Source organism: Neophocaena asiaeorientalis, unplaced genomic scaffold (genome assembly GCF_003031525.2).
Source record: "Neophocaena asiaeorientalis asiaeorientalis breed wild unplaced genomic scaffold, Neophocaena_asiaeorientalis_V1.1 scaffold327, whole genome shotgun sequence".
Lineage (NCBI taxonomy): Eukaryota > Metazoa > Chordata > Mammalia > Artiodactyla > Phocoenidae > Neophocaena > Neophocaena asiaeorientalis.
The window spans coordinates 953,009-977,721 of NW_020174560.1; the positions used below are offsets into that span (position 1 = coordinate 953,009).

Sequence of the window (24,713 nt, forward strand, 5' to 3'; positions counted from 1 at the left end):
TCGTTCATCATGGGGTTATAACCAAATGCTTCTTAGATTTTTCCTCTTTTTAAAAAAAATATATATGTATTTATTTTGGCTGCACCAGGTCTTAGTTGCGGCATGCAGACTTCTTAGTTGTGGCATGCATGCCGGATCTAGTTCCCTGACCAGAGATGGAACCCAGGCCCCCTGCATTGTGAGTGCAGAGTCTTATCCACTGGACCACCAGGGAAGTCCCAGGAATGTATAATATTAGTTTGCTAGTTAAGCTGCTAGGGACACCTCCTTAGGCAACCATAATACATTCATTGACTACCCTGTATGCCATATGTGGGTTTCAACTGCATCATTTTCTGTTCTGACAACAACCCTATAAGATGGTTGTTATCCTTGTTTTACAGATAAAAAAGTAAACTGAGGCTAAGTTTTAACCATATCCCATATCAGGTATGTAGATGGGAGAGACCTTTGGTCCACTGAGTCTAAAGTCTTTTCTCTTTGTGCTCTACCAGGGAACCATAAGTGACTCAAATTTAGCAACCACCTGACTTAATTTTACTAGGATGTGGCCACACCCATTTGTTTACATATTGTGTGTGGTTACTCTCACCTTGGCAGAGTTGGGTAGTCACAACACAGGCTTTGTGGCCTACAAAGCAGAAAATATTTAATATCTGGACCTTTAAGAAAAAGTTTGTCAACTGCTGCAGACAGTGACCACATCATTAGGAACTGGGACAGTTTTTCTGGTTGCACAGTGCAAGTATGAAAACCTAGATTCTGTCATCTGTCTGTCTCACTTTTTTTTTTTCCTTTCTCTTTTCTTCTGTCTTCTAAATACTTCTGTTAAGATTTTGTGGAGGTATGGTAGCCTTTACCTCTGAGTCTGAATGCCAGCTAGTAGTGGTTTGGTTTATTTATTTAGAGATTTCCTGTTGGAAATCTTGTGATAGATTGTTTGAGATTCTAAATGGTTTTGTGAAGTGTAAGTTTTTCAGCAGGGTTTTTTTTTTTTTTTTAAGTCTGTCTTTCTTGAGGGAAAAGATCAGATAATGTAACAGTGCTGTGATTTAGCAAGTTCTGCTGCTTTCATTTTGAAAGGGGAGCTTCCCTGTGTTCTTGCCTGATGTTAATGTATTATTACATGAACAAATTCTAGCCAGGGTGGGTTTGAAGGAATATTAATACCAGTTTTATGCTCCTCAGGCTTACTGGAGGTTTGCCTAAGAGAAAGTAAGTTGTAAGATAGCAGTTCTCAAGTATCAGTGTACATAAGAAACACTTTGAGATGCTTGTTAAAAAGTGTAAATTCCCAAACTCTCAGCCTAGGCAATTCTGAGTCAGTAAGTCTGTTGTAGGTGCCTCTGACGCTTATGAGAAAAAGCTGGTTTGGGGAGTAGAGTCTTGTGTAATACAGTGATTTCAGGCAGTCCAAATAAAAATGGCATTGATGACTAGTTTTTGAATCCTGCTTCAGTTTACCTTGGAATGTGATGTTGTAACTATAAACGTTACATGTTTAAGTAAAACATAACAAGAAAATTATACTGCTATAAATGCATTTTAATTACTTTCTTCTATTACCACAAATAACAACAATAGCATTTTATGTTTTATGTAGTTCTTTATAGTTATATAGTTCCTCATTATACACCTCATTTGATTTTCTGTCACCCCTTGAGGTAGATGTGGCAAGTAGTATATTTTTCACTTGTCAAGTGAGTAAACAGATTTAGAAAACAAGTGATTTTTTTTTTCCTAACACAGCACAGCTAATAAGTAGTAAACCTAGAATTCCTGTACACCACTTCTGATTTCTAGTCCAGCATTACATGCAATGTACATTATTGTCCTTATGATGCCCATTTTGATTTTTAGAGGAAAATATTGTTCTGATATCCTTCACAGAGAAAGGATGAGCTGTCCATAGTTAAATACTTTGGTAATCTCCCATAGGTGACTCAGTGTGGAGATGGTCACAGTAGTATACAGGTCGGCAAATCAGTTGTTTTTTTAGCACTGAAGAAGAAATCTCTCTCCTTCTTTGACAGAAACTTTATAAGACAGGTCGGGAGATGCAGGAGAGGATCATGGACCTGCTCGTAGTGGTGGAGAATGAAGATGTCACTGTTGAGCTAATTCAGGTGAATGAGGATTTGAATAACGCCATCCTTGGATATGAGAGGTGAGCAGTGGCACGCCCTCTCCGACCCTCCTCCAGTGCTAGTTTAACCTCCAGGTACTCCGTGTTCTTAGAGTGCCTACAGGTGAGCACTCAGAAAGATCAGGAACAAGTTCTGGACATGGCTGCCTTCCTCCCGAGATAGGGAATCCTGGTCCTGCTCTTCTGGGAGTGTGTGATATGGCTTGCAGGAATGAGCGTGTTCCTGAGCAGTGTGAGGGGCATTCACGGGCAGTGTAAGCAATGCTCACGTACTGCCCTGTGAGCAGGGCCTGCATCTTAATCACGGAATGTTGTCTGCACTGGGCACATTGTAAGCTCTCAAATAGACCAACGCTATAAACAAAGAGTCGTAGTGAAAGTGAGGTTTACCCTAAGTTAGAGGTGGAGAACAACATGGAAATGGTAAAGAGAAGAGAGGAGGGTATTTATATGGAGAAAATAGTCTACACAAAACCAGAGTAGCCAGTGAGGATAATCTGTATATGAACACAGACTTTTTTTCTAAATTCCATTCAGAAAAGTATGAAGGCAAAAAGTTTAAACACAGTCATCTCTTGATATCTGTAGGGGATTGTTTCCAGGAACCCCCCCAAGGATACCAAGATCCACAGATGCTCAAGCCCTTTATGTAAAATAGTGTAGTATTTGCATATAACCTATGCACATCCTCCTGTACACTTTAAATCATCTCTAGATTACTTATAATACCTAGTAAATGTAAATGCTATGTAAATAGATGCTGGTTCATGGCAAATTCAAGTTTCCTTTTTAGAACTTTCTGGAATTTTTCTTTTTCAAATATTTTCAATCTGAGGTTGGTTGAATCCTCAGATGCAGAACCCACAGATGCAGAACCCACAGATACAGAACCTGTGGATACAGGGGTCGACTGTACTCATAATTTTGTTTCTAACATATTAGTATTTTTCTAAACTTTTTTATAGTCGTGATCATATAAAGAACATATACTTTTGTTTCTCCCTTGATTTTCTTTGTCGTAAAACCAGTATTTGTGTATCCTATGTTCTTAAATGCTTTGGCTAAACCATTATTTTTAATAGCTGCATAATGGTCCACGTTTCTCTCACAGTTCACTTATTAGGCATTTAAGTTGTTTCCAAGTCATTTATTCATTCGTCAAAGTAATAGTCTTTTTTTGTGTGTGTGTGGTACGCGGGCCTCTCACCGTTGTGGCCTCTCCCGTTGCGGAGCACAGGCTCCGGATGCGCAGGCTCAGCGGCCATGACTCACGGGCCCAGCCGCTCCGCGGCATGTGGGATCTTCCCGGACCGGGGCACGAACCTGTGTCCCCTGCATCGGTAGGCGGACTCTCAACCACTGCGCCACCAGGGAAGCCCCAAAGTAATAGTTTTATAACCTATTGTAATCTATAGTCAAGCCTATAGTCAGGAAAACACCTTCAATCATATATATAAATATACACACTTGGAAAGTGAAATAAATGCAGTGAATAGGAGGTCTATTTAGTGAGAATAACAGCCAGACCTAATCCAGGTCAGAAAAAGGACAGGAAGGCTTCTATGAGGAAGTACCATTTAAGCTGAGAACTATGGGTTGAGGAGGAGTTGACTAAACCAGGAGCAGGTAAGAGCACATATGGTTGTGAAGCCATGGGAAGGCACAACAGGCCTGGGGAGAGATCCGGCACCTAGAACCCGGCCCCAAAGAGCGGCAGCATACTTCGATTGACAGGTGGCTTTCTCCTTAGTCTTAATGAGAAGTGCTATATACAAACATAGCTTCAGGCAAGTCTCCTGGTCTCTTTCCAAACCTGTACCTAGGCCTTCCTAGCATAGAAATTCTGGAGTCTCTGAGATCCCCAAACTTTTTCTAGATCCTTGTTTCAAGTAAGAGTTGTATTGGCATTTTGGGTAGGGCAGTTTTCCCTTATGTGGCTCCTACCTGCTAAATATCAGAGGTTTTCCTCCTAGTTACAGTGACATTTCAAGACGCCCTTAGGGGAACCATTTCTGTCGAGAATTTCCTGGAATTAGTGGCCATATTTCCCACCAACAGATGAAGAATGGGACCAGTGTGACATAAGGGAAGGAGGTGAACAGGTCCGGATTCAAATCTTACTGATGATTTTGGACAAATTGCTTAACTTTTTTTAAGATTTGGGTTTTTTCCTATTTATTAAAGAGGATAATACTACGTATTTGGAGAGGGTTTGTTTATTTTATTTGTTTGTTTCTAAGAATTAAATGCGATAATGTACATTAAAGCACCTAGCTGGGTGCTAGCACATTAAATATTAATTTCTTGTCCTCCTCCTCTTCTTGTCCCAGTGAGCCTTCTAATTTATTGTCTAGACTTTTTTTCCCCACTCATCGTGAGTGAACCAAGAGAATCAGGGAAGTAAAACCCACAGCTGCAAAAGAAGTTCTTTCCCTCACTGTCTCATTGTCAGGGAGAGCGGCTGTTCTGTGAAGAGGTGACAGGGCACCAAGGGAGGGATGTGAGCCCTGTGACCATGTTCCCTTACCACTGAGCAAACCTTGCCCTTTGGTTTTTTGGGTTTTTTTTTTGTTGTTTGTTTGGTCTTTTTGGGGGGGTGGTTGGTATAAATGTTTGTAAATGGGAAGATATCTAAGGAAAACCATATGGTTTTCAGTAGAGTGCTGACTCATGGTTTTCATTTTGGAGAATTCTATTACAAACCATAAGACCACTTACTAAAAGCTTCCTCCAAGGGGGAATGTGTGTTTATCTGGTCTTGATATCAGGAGACTGGGTTATTTCTGTGAACAGCTTTTTCTGATTCAGCTTTGAACCAGGGCTGCATTCCTTTTTGGAGGAAAATCTTTTCCTTAACTTGTGCAACTTATGCCACTTTTCTAGGCTCCTGACCCCTTTCCTCCATCTTCAAAGCCAAAGTTGTCTGGTCGGGTCCTTCTCACTTTGTATCCCTCTTGCTTCCTTCGTCTGCCTCCCTCGTCCACATTTAAGGCCTTTGTGATTACACTGGGCTCATCTGTGTGGTCCAGGATAATCTTCCTATTAAAGTCCACTCATTAGCAATCTTCACTCCATATGCCATCTAACCTAACATACTCACTGTTCCATTGATTAGGATGTGGATATCTTGGCAGGGGAATCATCCTACTTACCATGCTCACCACAGTCTGCCCTCTGTTCCCTAAAGATTCACATCCATCCCACAGACAAAATACATTCACCCTATTCCAAAATCCCCAGAAGTTTCCACTCATTACATCCAGGGAATAGCTGTGCAAATAAGGTAACAGAAATTGTTACTCAAGTCTTGATTTGTGAAGGTTGTTCATACCTTGCACATAACTAGCTAGCATGCAGGAAGCCAATACCATGAGTAGATGGAAGAAGAAGTACGTGTGTTAGAAAGGGGAAAATCCTTAAACCTAAGTCATGTTTTAATTCAGTATAAGCTTTTAGACTTGAAAGTGTTTAGGTTCATGGAATCAATGTGTCGTAATAGTAATACTATGTATTTCTAAAGCAACTTTTAGTTTGCAAAGCATTTCCACATTCATCCACCTGTATTATCTGTCTGTATCTTGCCCTTGAGAATAACTTTGAGGAAATGGTTCAGGTATTGCTATTCTCTGAGTAGATGGAGAAATGAGGATCATATGTATGGTCTTATAACTACTCAGTAATAATACTGACACTTGTGCCTTGGATTTCTGCTTTCAGCTTCACTATTCTTTGAAACCTATTCTCTTATTTACTTAACTGCTCCTCCTTTACCCACAGTGTACGAACAATGTAAAATTAAAACAAAGTTGTAAAAGGTAATATTGTTAGGTGTCAAGTGTCTTATAAAAATGAAGATTAAACAGTGAAAATATGTTAATTGTATGTGAATTTTATGGAAAATGATCATTTTTGATAATTTTGGCAAAATTAGAAACAACTCAAATATTTGAGAATAAGGAGAATATTTATATATGTGATTCATTAGGTTAAGTATGCAACCACTATAAGTTGTATTTCTGAATAACTGGAAAAATGATCTGAACATAATGGAATTAGAATACAGAATTATGTAAAGTATAATTTCAACTAAGTTTAAAATAGATTAACTTACAGAAAAAAATACTAGAAGGAAGTACATCATAATATTAATAGGAACCATATCTTGATTATGGAATTATTCATATTTGTAATATTTGTCCATTTTCTCATAGTTTTCTTTAAAGGCATTATTACTTTTATAAACTGGGAAAAAGTTATTAAAGTACTTTATTGGGAATTGGGGATGAGGCTGATTATCCCTAAATATTTGCACATTAATAATTCTGTTAAAAATTATAGCATTTTCATATCTGTTTTCTTTTAAATACTTGCATTTTGTTAATTCAAACAGGTTCATTCGAAACCAACAAAGGATTTTGGAGCAAAATAAGAACCAGAGGGAAGATGCCAATGTAAGTAAATAGAACTGTTATAAAATAAACAATTGAAAATTTTATGAATTCTACAGCAAGGAGCAAAGCTTATATAAAACAAGTCTTAAAAAAGAGAAGACATGCATTAATGATTTGGAGTGGTTTTAGTAGTGTAGAGTATCTGCCTTAATAACTCATTGAGTTATTGATAAGAGGTCATAAGAAGATTCTCTAATTAAGCAGGGACCCATGTCAGTGGCGAGATGTGATTAGTACTAGCATTGTCTATTGAATGGAGAGTTCTCTCTCAGGATACTTCCAAATAGGATCTTCCTTTCTCCAAAGGAAAGTCTGGGGAGAAAGCTGTGACAAACTGCCTGACATAGTTTTTTCTAAATTGTGTTTTTGTTTGCTTTGTTTTCAGACTACCAGTGAACCTTCTGCCCCATCCTCTGATCTCCTTGACCTGAGTCGCAGCCCTCTGATGCATAGGGCCACTTTGGGAGAACTCAACACCCTGAATGCTCAGCTTTCAGACTTAAGTAAATAAGCACATGGGCCTTTTCAGACCAGTGGAAGAGCTTGATGTGAAACAGTTCTCTTGGTTTCTTGATTAAATGGAACCTGAGAAGAACTGAAGTCAGTTTGAATATCAGAGAACTATATCAGGAGATTTAAGTACTTCTTGACAAATGGTTAGGTCACACCCAGTTCAGGAATGGGATGTGTCTGGCGGAGGAGGTCCTTGAAACTCGTCCTACTGGTTTAGTATTTTGACAAATTCGCCTGGCCTGCTTGTAGAGCTTGTTCAGCTCCATGGCCAATACTTAAACCTACTCTGAACCCACTCACTGTTATCTTTGGTTTTCTCTGCCATACTACAGCATCAGGAAGGGGAATATTTGATGCATATAGACAAAATCAGGAATTATGAGGCCTCATGATGGTGAAATGTGGAGGGCAAATCACAAGCTTTTGAGTCAGAGAAGTCCAAGTTGAAACCCCAGTTCTGGCACCTCTTAGCCCCCCACCTTAGAGACTTTCCTACTTTATAAAGTGAGAGCAATTGTTGCTTTAATGGTTTTCTGTGAAGGTAAATGTTGCACTGTAGGCTTAGGGTTACCTACCTTCTCTGTCTTATCTGTTGTCTCCTATTACCCTTCCCAAAGAGTTTTGGTAAATTACAAAGTAAAGATGATGAAAAATGCTGAAATCCAGAATTTTCTGCCAAATTAAAATCAGTTTGTTTTCCTTTTATGTTAGCAGGATTTTTTAGAATCAGAATAGTCAGTATCACTCAATTTGTGGTTTTCTTATTACTTACCCCATTTCTAAAATGTTGGCTGCTTGCTTAGACCAGTGGGATGTTTGGAGTCCATTATATTGAAGAGTTTTCTTGAGTTTTTATCAGGTATTTTCAGAGCGGGGGTGGAAATAATTATTCTTTTTGGGGTGTCTCATCATTATGGGAACTTGAGAGTTTGGAGAGGTGAGGGTAGAGCTCTATATATGCCATAGCTTTTTACTTTTGTGCTTGACAGGATAAGACATAAAATCCCTTCCATTGTGAGTCAGCTTGGGATTTTAGAAAACCCAACACAATAACGTTTGCTACCTTTACAACATCCTCTTTTTATGGCAGGGAATTTCTCTCTTTCCACTTGCCATAAGTGATGTTTTTGAATTTCTGTTTGAGGAAATCCCACGATTTTACGGTGACAGAACTATCTCAATCTCCTTAATTTGGTGTTTTTTTTAAAAAAAAAAACAGAAAATTCAACAGAACTGATGGACAAAATGTTTTAGAGCCAAGCAATAAGTACATTTTGTGTTCTAGATTTCAGCTCTACAAGTCCTGTTGTAACAAACAACTTGAAACCCAGTCTTCATCCACAGGTGGATTTGCTAGCCTCAGAAAACACAGAAACACCCCTGTAAGTATGTCAGTAATACTCCAGAACTAATTCCATCTCATTCTGATTCCTCGTATTTAAGAAAACATGACATAATAGAAAAGGTAGAGACTTAGGAATCATACCTAACTGATTTAGAATTTCAGTACTGCTTCCTATTAGCTGTGTGACCTTGGATGAGAAACTTAACCAGTGTGAGCCTTCATTTCTCTTCTAAGAATACTCTCTAGGATTCTTAAAAAGATTCTGTGCAATGCTGTATGTACCTCCTAGTACAGCACTCAGTACATAGCAAGCCTTCCATAAATTCTCTGTTTCTCTTATTTTTTTAGTGGTAAAAGGAGGTAGGAAAAATACAAAGTGGGGGAACAGAAACGGCCACACAGATTGCAGAGCACTTGCTATGTGGCAGGCACTTTGCTGACCTGTTTTTATTTATTGCATTTAATCTTTGCAAAAGTTCTTGGATCAGTGCTATTATCATTATTCCCATTTTATAGGAAAAAAGGCTGAGACCTAGGGAATAGAAGTTCATGTAGCGATTAAGTAGCAGGTCTGGTGAACTGATAGTTCACCAAAAAAGAAATACAGATGATTTAGAAACATATTTTTGCTCAGTGATGCTCAGCCTTACGTACAGTTACAGAAATATAAATTAAACTGCAATAAGACTTTTTTTAACCTCACAGATTGGCAGTAGTCTACATGTTTGTTAACTGTGGAGAGACAGATACTATCGCAAAACTGTGCAGTTTTTATGAGGGGCCAGTGGCAATATCTATTAAAATTATAAATGCATTTACGTTTGAACTTGCAGTCTAGGAATTTATGCTTATTTATGCAAAATAAGGTCTTTACAAGATTATTCTTGACAGCATTTGTGCAATAGCTAATAATTAGAAACAACTCAAGTACCCTTCAGTTTGGGGAATGGTTAAATAAACATCTACACAATATATTATTATACTTCTGGAGAAAAAAGTAGGCCCTCTATGTGAGGGACAATCACCAATGTATTTATTATTAAATGAGAAAAGGTGCAAAGTAGTGTGTGTATACTATCTCAGATTTGTATAAGAAAGTGAGAAATAATATATGCTAATATTTGCCACTGTTTGCATAGAGAAACATAAGAAAGATGCAGAAGAACCTAAAAAAAGCATGGTTACCTAAGGTCAAGAAGAGGCAGGATGGAGCAGATAAACAGCAAAAAAATAAACAGAAGTTAGATTTGCCTTCCATCAAAGCCTATTATATTCTTTTTTTTCCTTTTAAATATGTGTATTTTAGGTAATAGGCAATACATTTCCATGATGCAGATATCAAAGCAATATAAAAAGATGTACAAGGACAATACTTGATCTCATCCCACCCTCATCCTGCCTCTTGCCCTCCCTTGGGTCATACCTGCTCCCACCCGGGGAACCCCTTTGTTAGTTTCTTATTTATCCTTCCAAAGTGTCTTTTGTCTTTAGGTAAATAAGAATATGAATTATTTTTTCTCCTTTATTAAATAAAGGGCAGCATACTATGCATACTGTTTTGAACCTTGCTTTTGTTTTTCACTCAACAGCATGTCTTGGCTGTGTTTTTATGTCAATGGACTTAGATATTTTTTAGTTACTTTTCTATATTAAAAAGGAGAGGGGCAGACTGAGGAGAAGAGAAAGGAGAATCAAACTGGGGAAAAAAGCAAAAAAAAAAACCAAAAAAATCTGTAAGGGAAGAAGAGAGAAAGGAAAGATTCATGTGCTGGGACATGGCTATCTCTTGAACCACCAGGTTGGGTCATTACCTTAGCTTGACTCCCTCTGGTCTTGACTGCTGTGATGCAAGTAAATGTTGAAATGTTGTAGGCAGAACTCCAGTGAAGTTGCTTAGTAAACAATGTGGTCTGAAGTAGCTGACTCTGTTTTCCTTTATTCTGCAAATCTTGTTGGGAAAGATTGACCATAAAGATGAAATCCCATTACAAAAAATGTCTGTCTGTACAACTCACACAAAGATCAAATCCTAGCTAACAGCTGCTTAGTTTTGTGGATCTCATACTCTAAGGTGCATAAAAATCACTTGAGTGATTATTAAACAGTAAAATTGCTGGCCACCAGAAACTCTGATTCAGTAGCAAGAATCTTTAGTTTTAAAAAATGTCTCTGGGGAACCATAAGGCAGTGATCGGCTGATGGCTAGAAACCCTGTTATAATTGTCTGCCCAAGTTCCAGATATCAAAATAATTATAATAGTTCTTAGAATTTACTGGAATAAAAGATAATGTGTGACATCTATATTTTGTTTTCAAGACTATGTCTTTTGTATCTATTTTTTTCTGATTTTCAGAAGAAGCTTATATTGATACATGAGTGAAAGTATCACTAGTCAGTTTTTTAGTGATGGAAATTGAAGCGCTAAAGTTACCTAAGGCATGAATCTGGGTTAAATCATATGCCAAAGATTACATATGAGTGGCAAAATCAGCCATTAAAATATCTTACAGTCTTGAGATTTTTCCACCTCTCTGTGTTTGCAGTTTAATTTATCATCACAGAACAAATGAGTGATGGAATTATTCATAACAGAAAGGATCCCTGAAAAGCGATGATGATGGGATAAAGCCACAGGTCATATTTATAGCCCAGTTAGTATCAGGCCATAGGCTAAGAAGAATAAGAAATGCTTACTCATTACTTACTAGTGCTCCCTACAGGCCTATGAGATAGGTACCCCCAATATTCACTGTACAAGTGAAGAAACCAAGGCTGCTAACTAGTGCAAAAAGAGGATTCAAATTCAAGTGGATCTGATTTCCATACCTGCTTTCTTTATTTTCTTTCTGCACTTTAATTTTATTTTAAAAATTTCCGGGAGCTTCCCTGGTGGTGCAGTGGTTGAGAGTCCGCCTGCCAATGCAGGGGACACGGGTTCGTGCCCCAGTCCAGGAAGATCCCACATGCCGCGGAGCGGCTAGGCCCGGGAGCCATGGCCGCTGAGCCTACGCGTCTGGAGCCTGTGCTCTGCAACGGGAGATGCCACAACAGTGAGAGGCCCACATACCGCAAAAAAAAAAAAAAATTCCGTATGGTAAAATTGACCCTTTTTTTGTTTGATGTACAGTTCTATGTATTTTAACATATATACATAGATTCATGTAACCACCCCCACAGTCCGAATGTAGAATAGTTCATTATCCCAAAAAGCTCCCTTATGCTATTATTCCTTTATAGTCACACATCCCCATCCCCAACCCCCAGCAGCCACCAGTCTGTTCTCTATCATTATAGTTTGTGACAATAGCATCTGAATAGAGTCATACAGTATGTGATATTTCTAGAAAAGTTTATGTAAAATTATTTGCTTCATGTATTTGAAGCTCTGTCTTTAAGTGCATTTGCGTTCAGGATTGTTGTCTTCTTGGTGAATTGACCCTTTTATCATTATGTAATGTCCCCTCTTTATACGTTGTAATTGTCTTTGCCCTCATGTTTACTTTGATATTAATATAGCCACTCTAGCTTTCTTTTGATTAGTGTTCACATGGTATATCTTCTGCCTTTTTACATTTTTTTTTGGCTGTGTTGGGTCTTCGTTGCTATACGTGGGCTTTTCTCTAGTTGCGGTGAGCGGGAGCTATTCTTCGTTGTGGACCACGGGCTCTAGGCACATGCGCTTCAGTAGTTGTGGCTCGCGGGCTCTAGAGTGCAGGCTTAGTAGTTGTGGCGCATGGGCTTAGTTGCTCCGCGGCATGTGGGATCTTCCTGGACCAGGGATGGAACCTGTGTCCCCTGCATCGGCAGGCAGATTCTTATCCACTGCGCCACCAGGGAAGCCCTGCCTTTTTACTTTTAACTTAATTATTTGAAGTGAGTTTCTAATTGATAACATATGGTTGGGTCGTGCATTTTTATGTATTTTAATAATTTCTGTCTTTAATTGGTATGTTTAGACCATTTACATTTAGTATGTTTGGATTTAGGTCTAGCATTGTGTAATTTGCTATTTGTCCCCTTTGGTGTGTGTGGTTTTTTTTTCTGTTTCCTCTTTCCTTCATACTTTAGGTTATTTGAATGTTTTCAATATTCCATTTTATCGTGATTTTGTATCTTTGTGTAGTGTATATATGGGGAGGGGAGGAATGGTTGCTCTAGGAATTACAGTTTTTGGGGGGTACTTAAAACCAGTATTTTCCCATTTGAAGTGAAATGTAGAAACCTTATTATCATACAGCGCTCCCCTTTAATAATATAAATTATAGTTACTGTATGTATTATGTATGTTAAAAAACCAGAACCAGACAATGTATAATTATTATACAATTATTTTTCCATAATATAGTTTTTGCTTGCAACCCTCAAATAAATTTTAAAGACTCAGGAAGAGAAGAATAGTCTATTATATTTACCCAATATTTACCATTTCTGTTGCTTTCCTTCTATTCTGGTACAATTTCTCTTCTCTCTGAAGAATTTCTTTTAGCATTATTTTAGAGAAGGTCTGTTGGCAGTCAAAGTCTCTTAGATTATTTCATGTGAGTATGTCTTTTTCATTTTTGTTCCTGAAGGATATTCTCATTGGATTCTGGGTAGATGGTTCTTTTCTTCCAGCAGTTTTTAAACATTGCTCCAGTCTCCTCTGGCCTAAATGGCTTCTAATGAGAAAGCTAACATTCATTCAAATTTTCTTTTTCCCCTGTTGATTCTGTGTTGTTTGTTTCTGTCTGTGCTTTAAGAACTTTTCTTCTAATTTTGAACAGTTTGATTATGATGTGTCTGAGCATGGCTGTCTTTTGGTTTTACTGAGTGTATTCATTTCCTGTGGCTACCATAAAAACACCACAAACTGGTGGGTTTAAAACCACAGGAACTTCTCTTTATAGAGTTCTGGAGGCTAGAAGTCTGAGAGAAAGCAAGGCAGTCTCCCTCCAGGGCTCTCAGAGGAGAAGCCATTCATTGCCTCTTAAAGATTCTGGTGAGTGTTGGCACTCCTTTGTTATTTTGGCTTGTGGCCACATCACTTCACTTTCTTTCTCCACCTTCACATTACCTTCTCCCCTGTGTGTCTCAGCCCCTCCTTCCCCCCACTCCTGTTTTTCTGTTTTAAGGTCACTTGTCATTGAATTTAGTGCCCACTCGAACATCATCTCACTGTCCTTAATTATATCTACAAAAACCCTTTTTCCAAATAAGGTGACACTCATAGGTTCCAGGAATTAGGACAAGGACATAACTCTTTGGGAGCCACGACTCAACCTATTACACTGAACTTCTTGAATCTGTGGGTTTGTCTTTGACCAAATTTGTGAAGTTTTAAGCCTTTATTTCTTCAAATATTTTTTTCAGCACTACACACTTTCTGCCATCCTTCTGGGACTTTTGATGGCACACGTTAGATCTGTTGTCATTGTTTCATAGATCCATAGGGTTCTGTTCATTGTTTTTCTCACTCTATTTCCTCTGTCATCCCCACTTTGCTGTTTAGCTCATTCTGTAATTTTTTAAAAATTTCAGTTACTGAAATTTTCAATTCTAAAATTCCCATTTGGCTCTTCTTTATAATCTTGTGTTTCTTTGCTGAGACTCTATTTTCCTGTTTTTTATCAAGAGTGTTCACAGTTCCTTGCTGAAGCATTTGTATAAATAGCTGCTTTAAAATTGTAAGATAATTTCAGCATCTGTGTACTCTAGATATCAACCACTGTTGTCTTTTCTCTTGCAGGTTTAAATTTTCTCAGTTCTTCATATGCATAGTAATTTTGGATTGTATCTTGGACATTTTTAATGATATGAGACACTTCATCTTATCTAAATCCTGTTGAGAATGTTGATGTTTTGATTAGTAGGCAAACAACCTCATGAGGTTTCAGCCTGCCTTCTGTGTGCCTCGGTTCTGATGTCAGTTAAATTTTCAAAGCCTTGGCAGTGCCATTGAGACCTGTCCCACATGTGTGCCACCCAGTATTCATGTAAGGTCTGGATAGCAGGCTGTGTGTTCAGTTCTCAACATCTTTGGCATTTATTGGGATCAGCCATGGATGCATAGATGCATAAAGTTGTTTCATAAACAACTTTAAGGTTGTTTTCCTGAATTCCTCCCTCTTTGTGATTTCTCTGGTTCTTTGCTTTCCTGGGACACCCTTTTTTGGCTCTCCAGTCAAAAAGCTGAAGGTTTACTATGCCATGCATTTCCTTGACTATGCTTGTGTTGGGCACCAAATGGCAGGACAGAAGGGATAAAAGAAACAACAGAGGTTTGCCATATCCTCTTGGGATCACAGTTCTACCTCTTAGAGAGGAAGGTTACCCTCACTCAGAGTTTTAAGCCCCTGTAGGTCCCTGTTGCCTCTGCTGTCACTGCAGCCACCTTGGGATTGCCTAGGGTTTGGGGTGTGAAAGAACAAAGAGGAGAAAAGGGATGGGGGATTTCCACACTCTCTCTGAGCATTAGGATTTCCCTTTTCTGCTCCTTGAGTGAGAATGAGAGGCTTCTCCTGGAGCTCTGTCTTCACTGCCCACTTGGGTTTTAGGCTGCACTGCATTCCAGTTAGGGAATACCAGAGGGGCAGAACATGGTAAGTTCACCAACATTTCACTGATACTCAAATTCTAGTCTTCTTTCCCAATCAGCCTGTAACTAGTGTTTACTTTTCAGTTCTCAAATATTTGCTCCACGCATCCTGTCCATGTTTTATAGCTGCATTTGGTGGGAGAGACAGGGTGAAGTGTGTTTATTCCAACTTTACTCCAAACTGTCCCCCCTTCCTAACCTCTACTCTGCATTGCCCCTCATCCTTTAGGAAACGATGGGGTGGTAGCTACGCTCATGCAAAGACTGAAGGCTCTGCTGTCACTGGTATAGTGTACACACTCCAGGGTCTCAAGGCTGCCACTGCCTGGGGACAGGGTTTTATCTTTACTGTCTTTGGTATTTGGGCATCATGATCTGCTGGGCACTAAAACCAATGGTAATTTTTATTGATATATAAAATTAATACGTTTGTGTAGTCTGAAGGTACATTTTGGGTTTTGTTTTTAGACCAGGAAAGTCATCTTTCGGCATCTTTGATCTCACTGTAGGGTAATCATGCTGTGTTATCACACTATCCTAGGTTTGTCCAAAGGACCAGCCAAAACCTCGCCTCAAGTCCTACATATGAGAGTGTAAGTAATGAAGACCTTCCCTGGCAGTGCACCTGATGAGCACTTATCATGCTAAAAAGGAACTCCTGGTCCTTAATTCTCATGTTCTGCTCAAAGTTTCTTTATAATGTGTTGATGCAGCCCTTGTTAGGACTTTTCCTTGCTGTCTTTTTAATCATTTAAGATAGACAAGTGTAGTCTCACTTCCGTTAGAAAGATGGTTAAGGATCAGAATTCCCTTAGAGCTGTTTATATTTGCTGTCTCCACTTTCTTTCCTCCCATCCTCTGACAGACTTCAGACAAGTTCTCATTCCAGCCACTTTACTGGCAGAGCTCTTGTCAAGGTCACCAGAGACCTCCAGATTTACTAAATGTAGTCCTGCAATCCTCAGTCTTCATCTCACCTGATCAACAGCAACTGACAGTCAGTCACATCCTATTTTCTGCACGTGTGGCTTTCAGACACCACTCACTTTGGGTTCTTCTCTTGCCTCATTTCTTCTCCATCCCCTTTGCTGGTCCCTCCTCCTCTACTGGCCTTTCAGTATTGAAGACCCCAGGAATCTGGCATTCATTCCTCCATGGTCTTTTGGTCTCATATCTTGAAATTCCATTCAGACTGACGACTTACAAGTTGCTGTCTCCAGACCTTATGCCTTCCCTACACTCAGAGCTCACATTTCCACCTTCCACTTCACATCTCCTCGTTTTCTTTCAGCCCTGTCTCCCGATTTGCTCTTCCTGCTGTCTCCCCCCCTCAGTAAATGACCACTATTTCAGTTGCTGAGGTCAAAAACCTTGAGAAATCATGCTTGACCTCCACCATTTTACCTCTACCTTCAAAATATATCCATTATCCAGCCACTTCTCACCACCTCCACTACTACATCCCATTTCAAGCTACCATCAGATGGATATTGCAGTGGCCTCCCTGAGTGTTGCCTTGCTTCAGCCTTCACCTTCCTCTCCACCCCCACCCCCATCACACAATCTGTTCTTGAAACAGAAACCAGAGCAATCTTTTTTCATTTTTTTTTTTTTTTTTTTTGGCTGTGTCGGGTCTCAGTTGCAGCACACGGGATCTTTCGTTGCAGTGTGTGGGCTTCTCTCTAGTTGTGGCACACGGGCTCCAGAGCACCGTGGGCTCATTAGTTGCAGTGTGTGGGCTCTCTAGTTGTGGCACATGGGTTCAGCAGCTGTGGCACACGGGCTTAGTTGCCCTGCGGCATGTGGGATCTTAGTTCCCTGACCAGGGTTCAAACCAGTGTCCCCTGGATTGCAAGACCAATTCTTAACCACTGGACCACCAGGGAAGTCCCCATGGCAATCTTTTTTAAAAGTAAAGTTTGTATTATGTTACCCATTTGATCTAAAACCACCTGTGATTTTCTTCCTGACTCCATTTTACTCAGTAAAAGCCTGAAATGCTGCTCTGACCCCTCCCACTACCTCTCTAGCTGCACCTCTTGCCTCTCCAACTGCACTGGCCACCCCCCTGCTTCAGAGCATATGACCATATGACCTTAGCTAATCACAGGACCCGCATCAGAATCAGGGCTCTGCTCAGTGTCCCCAGTGGTGAGGCATTCCCTTGACTATGACTGTCAGAGAAATATCCCACCCCAGCCTCTCTTCTCCCATTACCCTGCTTTTTCCAGAGAGCACTTGCTATCTGACACCTGTTTACGTTTGTTGATTGTCTGCTTCTTGAGGGCAGGGATTTGGCCTGCTTTATTTACTGCTTTATTTATAGAGCCTGGCATACAGTAGGTGCCCAGGACATATCTGTGAAATGAATGAAGAAAATTACAAGAAGAGATATTTCTAATTAAAACTTTAATCTTTAAGTCTTGATTTAATATCTTCACCTTATGCTTTTTTGTGGTTAATATTGTTTTTTGTCCTTTGAGGCCCAGGTTTTATTCAGTGTGGAACAACAGACTCTGGTCTGAGCCATACATTCCTGCTTCTCTTTTTAAAAAGCAACATTTTTTTTAAGTTTACATTTTATATGGGAAATGAGGTGCAATGGGCATGAAACCAGACAGAAAAGCAGTAAATTCTGTAAGGGGTTATTATCTTAAAAACTAAAATAATAGTTAATAATTACTAATTCTTATCCAGTTCAGAATATATGGTTCTTGGAATACTGCCCCTTGGAAGCCTAGGAATCTAAATTATAAAGTAAAGCTTAATGTAGAATGTTTATTTGAACATGCACCCTGCTCTCTTCAGTTTCCGGAATATTCAAATTCAGTATTACTACAGCCAGTTACTCTAAAGACCATTCCAGCAACACCATCAAACCAGAGACCACCCCTGCCCGGCAATCATCCAGGTACTTGACACCTTATTATTTGCATCAAATAAGGAAATTTGTGAGAATATATGAATCTGCTAAAGATTTATTGGTAACTGAAAATAGATACACAGAGAGGAAAAATTAGAGTTCATTTACATTTTTAAGCTACATGAGATAAATTCAGCGCAGATACCATTATTCCTGACATTAGGAGATTGTAAAAATGCTTCTGTTGCACTGAATATTCTATTTTGAGTGCTGAGGTAAATGAACCTGTAATCGAAGTTTGGAAACCTTTTTGTTATGTATAGATTTGTTGTACTTGGGAGTAGCATTGGAACACCAGTGTGCTTGTTTCTCGTTGTCAGTGTTTGTTAGGATCTTCTGTCAGAAGTCTAAGTCATAAAGAGAATACTAATTGTGTGTATCTCCTCGAAAAGCACAATGTGTATTTCTTTTTGTTGCTTACAGCGATGACAAAGAATGATTTCCAGCCACCCAATTACTACGAGGTAATGGAGTTTGATCCCTTAGCTCCTGCTGTCACCACAGAGTAAGTCATTTACAAAATGATTATCTTTTTTGTCTTGGTTCCCTTTGGTAGCAGAGCTAACAGGGCTTGGTCATACATTTAACTTTGTTTAGGTCTTGGCAGAAATCAATGACCTTATTTTAAAATGACTTATGAGGTTTTCTTGGAGGTTGTTGCTCTTAATGGTCTTGTTATTCTCAGCCTTGTGACTAAAAAATAAAAATGCTGGGGTTGCACACTAAGAAATAACCAGAACCATCGTGTGCATTAGTATATTCCTTGTAGATGCCTTGGAGGAAAGTCAGGTTCTCTCCAGCTTGAGAAGGGCACTATTCACTGATTAGTGACATAAGTACCACATGGATGGGGTATTTTAGTTGTTCTTTGACTAATGCCAAAAAAGACTTCTATAAGAACTTGTTTTTAATCTTCACTACCTATGACAAGAGTGTGCTTAAAATGGATTATTAGTGTAAAAATTATTTTTTAACTTGGAATCCTTAAAGCAGCATTATTTTGTGATTTCATATTGGTCAGTATATAAAAATATTTATGGAATGGTAGGCTCATTACAGCTTTAATATACTTTGACTAAAGGTTACCCCCAAAATTGTTTAAAATGATTAAAGCAGGTTTATGGAAATCACTGTTTAGAAACTAGCAGCCTGCAGGCTGTTATCTTGCCTGCAGCTGTGTTTTGTTTGACCTGTGTGAATTTTAAATATGCATTTCAACACTAACTGCCAACAGTTAAAAAGTGGGATATTTCCAAAAATATCTGGACCTCTGGATTCTTTTCGATACAACAGCATTTTTACGTGTTAGCAATAGCTTGGGGCTGCATAGTAGCTGCCTCTTTAAGATGAGACAGCTTCTGCAGTCCAGCAGGCCCCACCTGGCCCACTGCATACCTTCATCTGACCTGCCTGGCATGTGTAGTAGGCATTTGAGGTTTTGACCCTGGTTTAAACCCTCAGTGTAGTGATCTATTTTGGAATGATTTATGAACGAATCTTAATAGGCTTAGGAATTCATTAAATATTTTTTCCTAACAAGATTATGAAACTTTCCTAGGTCATTCTGCTTGATAAAGTATCACTGAATATGTTAGTGGTTTAAGGAATTAGAAACTGGTTAAACTGGGTATGCTGTCTGGAAACCGGATGTTTTTATCGGTTTCTCCAGGCAAACAGGAAGCGGGAAAGTATATTATTATATTTTAGTTAATTATGAGATTGTTGTAAGTAGATGTGGTGGTGCAATAGATATTAAAGGTAAGAGAGATAGTAAGAAGCTGGAATTCCCTACCACTACAATTCTTACTTTCAGGAGGGTAGGGTGTCTCAATTTCTTTGAACATTCCATGAAATCCAGGGAACTTCTGCCTAAGGAAAAGCACAAAATCTTGCAGAAAAGTTCTGGGATATTCACATAACTAGTTGTCCATGAACCCCAGGTTAAGAATTTCTACTCCAGCAGAACACAGAGTATAGTACTTATGAATATACATATACATACACATGATTCTTTCATTTGACAAATGACTGAACACTGTCTATGTGCAAGGGGAATTGACTGCTGCCTAATTTATCATGTTAAAACTCATGGAGGGTAAATCTAGTATGGATGCAGAAATTAAATCAGCAGGCAAACATGTATTTACAGTTTGTGTTAATGGTATGAAAGATATCGACTTGACAGTGTATAACAGAAAGAACTGATTTAAATGAGGGTAGAGAAAGCCTGAGAAGTGACGTTAAGGTTAAGACCTGCAGTTTTTAGTGTGACAAGTTTGGGAATCAGTGTTGCAGGCCCAGGTAACAACTTATACAAAGACCCTGTGGGGAGAGAGTTTGGCGCATTCAAGAAAATGGAAAAGCCAAGAGCAACGGGAACAACCTATTACCAGATGTGGAAATTGCAGTTTGGAAACAAAAAGGAGGGAGTACACAACTGTGGTAAACATTACTGAAGACAAACACTCAATAATGGACTAAGTAACAGGAAATCATTGGTGATTTTAGTAGAAGCATTTTGGTAAATCGATGGGGACAGAACCAAATTTCAGTACATTAAAAAGTAAGAGATGAAGTAGACAATAAGTGCACAGGTAACTTACATAGAAACTTAAACATGAAGGGATTGTGGAAAGTGGCCTGGGAGCTAGAGGATTACTGAGGTGATTAAGTAGACATGGGATAAAGGACTGTATTATTTTATAAAATGAGAGATGCTGGAACATCTGTGAATCCTAAGGGGTAGGATTTAGTAGAGAATGAGAGGCTGAAGATTTAGGAAGGGAGATACCTAAATGAGTGAGGTGTTTGAGAAGCCTAGGGGTAGACAGATAGGATCATAGAAGTAGATGACGGTGCAGATGAAAACAGAATTGAAGATTTGGTGATGGAAGCATGAGGAGGTTTCCATATCCAGACATTTAATTTACTAAAATGTGAGGTTTCTGACTGAGAGGAGGGGCATCAGAGATTTGAATAGAGTGAAGGAGGTTGAAATACTTTTGTGGAAAACAAGAGACAAAACTTATTAGAAAAACATTAAAATTTCTGGACCATGCTGGGGCTTCTTGAGGTTAGGGATCATGCCTTCAATGTGCTGTGATTTTTATGAGATTTTTTTTCCTTAGCCATGTGTTGTTATACTGTATATATTAATGTCATATTTCTAGGTATAGATATGTTCTATCTACAGACGTATGTAAGACAGATATAAAGAATTGAACAAAGGCTGTCATAGAAAAATGACTATATACAAAGCACAAAGATGACAGTTATATGCTAAAGGTAGCTCAGGAGTTTGGACTGTAATAACATACGTTAAATAAGCTAGAATATTAATTTTTAATGTTTTTTATAAAGCCAGGGAAAGCTGAACAATTTTTGCTTTTTTTTAAATCAGGAAGCAAACTGTCCAAATTTTGAGCCATATTTCTCATTAAATTACAAGTAAAATGGTTACATAAGATACATATTTATAAGATGTATGGGAATAGCAGCATTAGGATCTAAGAAAGTTATAATGTACGCTTCAGGACAGAGACCTTTGTTTTTATTTACTGATATAGCCTGATTTCCTGAACACCTAAAATAGCACCAGATTTTTAGTTAAGTTGTTGGCAGCTAAAAGCCAAAATAGTACATTGAAATTGATATATAACCCTTTTGCCATTATGGCTTGTTTGTTTCAGAGCTACTTATGAAGACATTGATGTTCACCACCACAAAGGAGCTCAAAGTCACAGTGACCGTTGAGGTAAAGGCTTCAACTTATGCAACTTACATTCCACATGATTTCAGTGTAACTGTCACTTTCTACATTTATTATTTACATTTTGTAAGGGCCATCACAGTCTGACACTCTGATGAGATATTATTACACAAGTTCCTCTGAGTCACTCAAATTGTAATGAACTACTGTTCACTAATGAAATACATTCTTTGTGACCATGTTAGCTAAAAATTATAAATCTTGGGAATGCAGAAGTAGGTTTAAGGTATAGAAATGTTAATACTAACAAAAACCGATGATCAATAAAAACTTCTTAGCACTAGAATCAGATGTGTCTTTTATGTGCAGTTAATACCTGTTAGCTGGGACTGGTAGAAGCCGTTCGTTGTTAGTCTAGATTGGTCTGGATTCTATTGCTTTACTAATCATTCTATTTATTTACTAATAAATGCACACAGCCACCAGTAACCTATTAACCTTATTTATTCCCTCCACACCTTCCCCCATGGAAGTAGTACATTCCCACCTTTCCTCTACTAGACTGTGGCTCTCTAGTTACAAGGAATGGGGAAAGAGGAAAAGATGGAGACGGTTGACTCTTCTTTTTATTCCAGGTGGAAGTGGATGACCAGCTCACTAGCAGCATTATGGGTGCCAATTCTCCTAAAGGTAGACCCTGTCCAGCTTTGAGACCCAGAAGATAAGACCTTCCAGAACGTCAAAGCCACAGTGGAACATTTCTCCTCTGCAGTAATGAGGTTTAAACAGAAGAGTAACAGTTCCAGAGTAACATTTATGGCTCCTGACAGCAGCTCAAGCTTTATCTCAAAAGAACTTGGTTGTAACATATATTCACTTAAAACTTAAGCAGAAGAAAAATTCATGGTACTGAGGCCAACCAGATTAAGTGTAGCACCTTATGTTTCAGACCTTCCTACATTTAGAAATCATCACAAGAGCTCGGATAAGAGTAGATGAAGACTTTCATTACAAAATAATTGTTAACAGATGAAAGCATGAAATGTGAAAAACTATTATTATTCAGGAAGAATACTGAGTGCCTTCATTTAACTAAAGTTGAATGTAAAAGTCAATTTGCACTTCTTTATAAATAATACTCTTGTTTAGGATTATGAATTGTAAAAGCCTTGATGATTGTAGTTTAATATTTCAGGTACCCTCAAGAGGTTACTGGATTCTACACTGTTTGCCTTTAAATATAATTCTTTATAACACTAAATGCTCCTTTTTTTTTTCTTTTTGGAAAAAAGACTACTGGAAAACATTCAGAATAAATTGTACTTTGGTTTGTCATAAATTACTATTAAAACAGTTCAATACATCTTTTTTCAGAAGAACTCTGCTGTCAGTAAATCTTCACAATCCCACTTACATTTTAAAATTTGAAGACTTGGAACTATCACAAAAAATGCTAGAAACCTACCAGATATACTTATGCACTTTATTTAAATTTCATGGTACTGAAATTTCAAAGTACTTGTTTAGTACTCTGAATGTAAAATAGCCCTAGATCTTAAAGGAAAAATACAGTCAAATTTGAAATCAGAATGTAATCTTTAGGCAAGCCGTTAGGGCTTAGTGATTCCTCTTCCATTTTGAGCTTTTAAAATAGTGACTGTTCATAATGAAAGTAGTAACCAACTATTCTAGAAATAATAATAAAAATTCATTGCTACAAGTATGAAGTGCTCATAATTTGAAAGGGGACCAGTGAATTAAGCTGAACCATCAAGTCCATGCCAACATATTTATGAAACAAAGCAGTTTCTTCTAATACTACTTAAACTCTAAGTATAGTTTTGAACAGTTACACATTCTAAGTAGGGTAACTTAGTTGGGAAAAAAGAACCATAAGTATATAAAATGTAAAATAGAAGGCTTCACATTATTATAAATATTTCTCCTCTGAGAAGATACATGATTTTTCAAAAATCACAAATTTGAAGCAGGACTTAGTTCTGACTTCAATTATAGCCTGGAACCGGCAACTTATGCCCCTCCTTTGCTTCAAAAAAAGTATAAGAAAGAGTGATGAGATCAACATTCACCATTCTTGGATCTTCAGCAAATTCAGGATCAATGTAGAAAAATACCGGCATATCTACTTCCTCTTGTGGATTAAGCCTTTGTTCTTCAAAACAGAAGCACTAGAAGTTATAGAAAGGTAGTCATTAATTAATATTTCTATTCTGTTACCTATAATAGAAACTAATGCTTCATTTATTGGCTTTAATAAGCATTACTGTTAATTATAATCTTTAAATTCTGTAATAGAGTAACAGCATCTTTTATCTCAGATTGAGTTTTGCTTTAAGGATTGAGAATCAGCAAATTCTTCTAATCTTAAAAAAGCAGATATCTATATGGTCTGACTCTCAACCTCTGCATAGCTATTATAAGCAATGAAAAATAAAGTTTGAAGTTTAAAAGAAATGAACTTTAAAAAATTAGTACCTACTAAACAGACACAAATAGATTTAGTATCAAACAATTTCATGTACCTTTATCACATTCTGTAATGTCTGCATTTAGTTATACCTGTATTTTATTGAAATACTGTCCAGCTTCAAATGGTACCACATTGTATGTAGAAATTCCAATTACTGGTTTGTCAGTAGGATTCTTAGCTTTATAAAACGCCAGTGCAGTCTCCCCTGGCACTACCTGTTTTAAGGAAAATATACATTATCCTTAAATCTCACATCTTTCCCTCCTAAATTAGTCATTATTATCATTTCAGACCATAATACCTCATTTAAACTAATGTTAAGGGTCAGCAAAATAAATTGTGAATACTACCCAAGAACATTTGATTTTCAAATGTTACTTGCATATGTCAGTGGAGAACCAATGTTCTCTTACGCATACTTAGATACGGATTGTCCTCTTGTATGTCTGAAGTCTTCAAGCAATAATCTGCAGATGAAGTTATTTAAAATGTATCCAACAAAGGAAGCAAGAAAATACAATGGAGAAAAGACAGCCTATTCAATAAGTGGTGCTGGGAAA

General features: G+C 38.1%; 2 protein-coding genes across 2 annotated transcripts in view; one reads left to right on the plus strand and one right to left on the minus strand.

The window, feature by feature from the left end:
• Window positions 1–23,025, plus strand: part of TOM1L1 (target of myb1 like 1 membrane trafficking protein) — a 51,859-nt gene extending 28,834 nt beyond the window's left edge. The window contains exons 8-16 of the mRNA XM_024757594.1: window positions 2,034–2,167; window positions 6,537–6,597; window positions 6,983–7,100; window positions 8,396–8,492; window positions 15,572–15,623; window positions 17,839–17,941; window positions 18,377–18,458; window positions 21,643–21,707; window positions 22,298–23,025. Coding sequence (XP_024613362.1) covers window positions 2,034–2,167; window positions 6,537–6,597; window positions 6,983–7,100; window positions 8,396–8,492; window positions 15,572–15,623; window positions 17,839–17,941; window positions 18,377–18,458; window positions 21,643–21,706 — 711 coding nt within the window. The 3' untranslated portion in view covers window position 21,707; window positions 22,298–23,025. The remainder of the gene's footprint in view (window positions 1–2,033; window positions 2,168–6,536; window positions 6,598–6,982; window positions 7,101–8,395; window positions 8,493–15,571; window positions 15,624–17,838; window positions 17,942–18,376; window positions 18,459–21,642; window positions 21,708–22,297) is intronic.
• Window positions 22,821–24,713, minus strand: part of COX11 (cytochrome c oxidase copper chaperone COX11) — a 7,382-nt gene continuing 5,489 nt past the window's right edge. Inside the window, exons 3-4 of the mRNA XM_024757596.1 lie at window positions 24,243–24,368; window positions 22,821–23,851 (exon numbers count right to left, since the gene is read on the minus strand). Coding sequence (XP_024613364.1) covers window positions 23,669–23,851; window positions 24,243–24,368 — 309 coding nt within the window. The 3' untranslated portion in view covers window positions 22,821–23,668. The remainder of the gene's footprint in view (window positions 23,852–24,242; window positions 24,369–24,713) is intronic.